This window comes from Malurus melanocephalus, unplaced genomic scaffold, assembly GCF_030028575.1.
Source record: "Malurus melanocephalus ecotype Western Australia unplaced genomic scaffold, MMel_1.1 scaffold_1164, whole genome shotgun sequence".
Lineage (NCBI taxonomy): Eukaryota > Metazoa > Chordata > Aves > Passeriformes > Maluridae > Malurus > Malurus melanocephalus.
In genome coordinates, this window is record NW_026624396.1 from 68,706 (window position 1) to 69,726 (window position 1,021).

The window sequence follows — 1,021 nt, forward strand, 5'->3', positions numbered from 1 at the left end:
GGCCAAAGGTGCTGCGTGTGCCCGCACACGGGTGAGATGAGAATCCACCTCCCGTCCCTGAGCGGCACGGGCATGGACAGCTGTCCCCAACGAGAGATGTGACAAGATCGTCATTCCTTGGTTTTGCAGTTCCTCTGTGCTGGGAGCTCCCCTCATTCCCCTGAGTTTTTCCTTTGCTGAAGGCATCACTGCAGCTCTGGAATTGCACCCACCCCTGGAATGCAGCAGCCGGAGCAGGGATGGAAATCCCGGGAAGGGTTTGAGCCTGCAGGAGGCTCTTCTCTCCTTCTCAATGAACTGTCCGAAACTGGCCAAGCCTGGAGTGACAGAGTCCTTTGTCCTTCAAGAAAGCAGAGCTGGCAGTGTCCACATCCACTGCCAGCCGTGCCAGGAACACCCCAGACAGGAGTTTGTCCCCTGTCCACACATCCCTGGGGCTGTGCTGCCCCGGAGCAGCTCCGGAGCTTTTACCCAGATCCGGATTTCCAGCACCAACGGCACAAAGGAGCCAGGGCTGTCCCAAAACCTCCTCCTCCTCCTCCTCCTCCTCCTCCTCCTCCTCCTCTCCAGGTCCTGGAGGGTCCTTCCATCACTGCCACCCTGAGTGCTGCTCCTCCAACCCTGGCCCTGCAAGAAGAGGTGACAAAGTGTCACCCAGCAGGTTCAGCTGGGGACAGCGGGCACAGAGGGGTGTGAGAGCACCGCGCACAAGATGTGCAGCTCCAGTGCAGCCCTAGCAGGGTTAAAGCTCTCGGGGCAGTGCGGAGCTGGTGACAGCGGTGGCCAGGGTGACACGGGACTCACGTGCCCAGCCCAGGCTCCGTGGGGAGGGCAGCAGCCAAGGCGGGCAGAGGACAGGACAGGCCGGAGACACCATGAGCTGCCCGGGGAAGGACTCACCCTCCTGGCTCTGGGCTGCTCCCAGTCACACGGACGGACCCACGGGCGTCTCTCCGCCAGCAAACCTGAAATAGGGGAGCACGGGGTGAGAGCCCAGACCCTGCGGTCCCGGTTTTGTGGC

The 1,021-nt window shown here is 62.0% G+C and overlaps 1 protein-coding gene across 1 annotated transcript in view; it reads right to left on the reverse strand.

Annotated features, from left to right (window-relative positions):
* Positions 1-925: 925 nt before the first annotated feature.
* Positions 926-1,021, reverse strand: part of ADRB3 (adrenoceptor beta 3) — a 1,969-nt gene continuing 1,873 nt past the window's right edge. The window contains exon 2 of the mRNA XM_057387275.1: positions 926-968. Coding sequence (XP_057243258.1) covers positions 926-968 — 43 coding nt within the window. The remainder of the gene's footprint in view (positions 969-1,021) is intronic.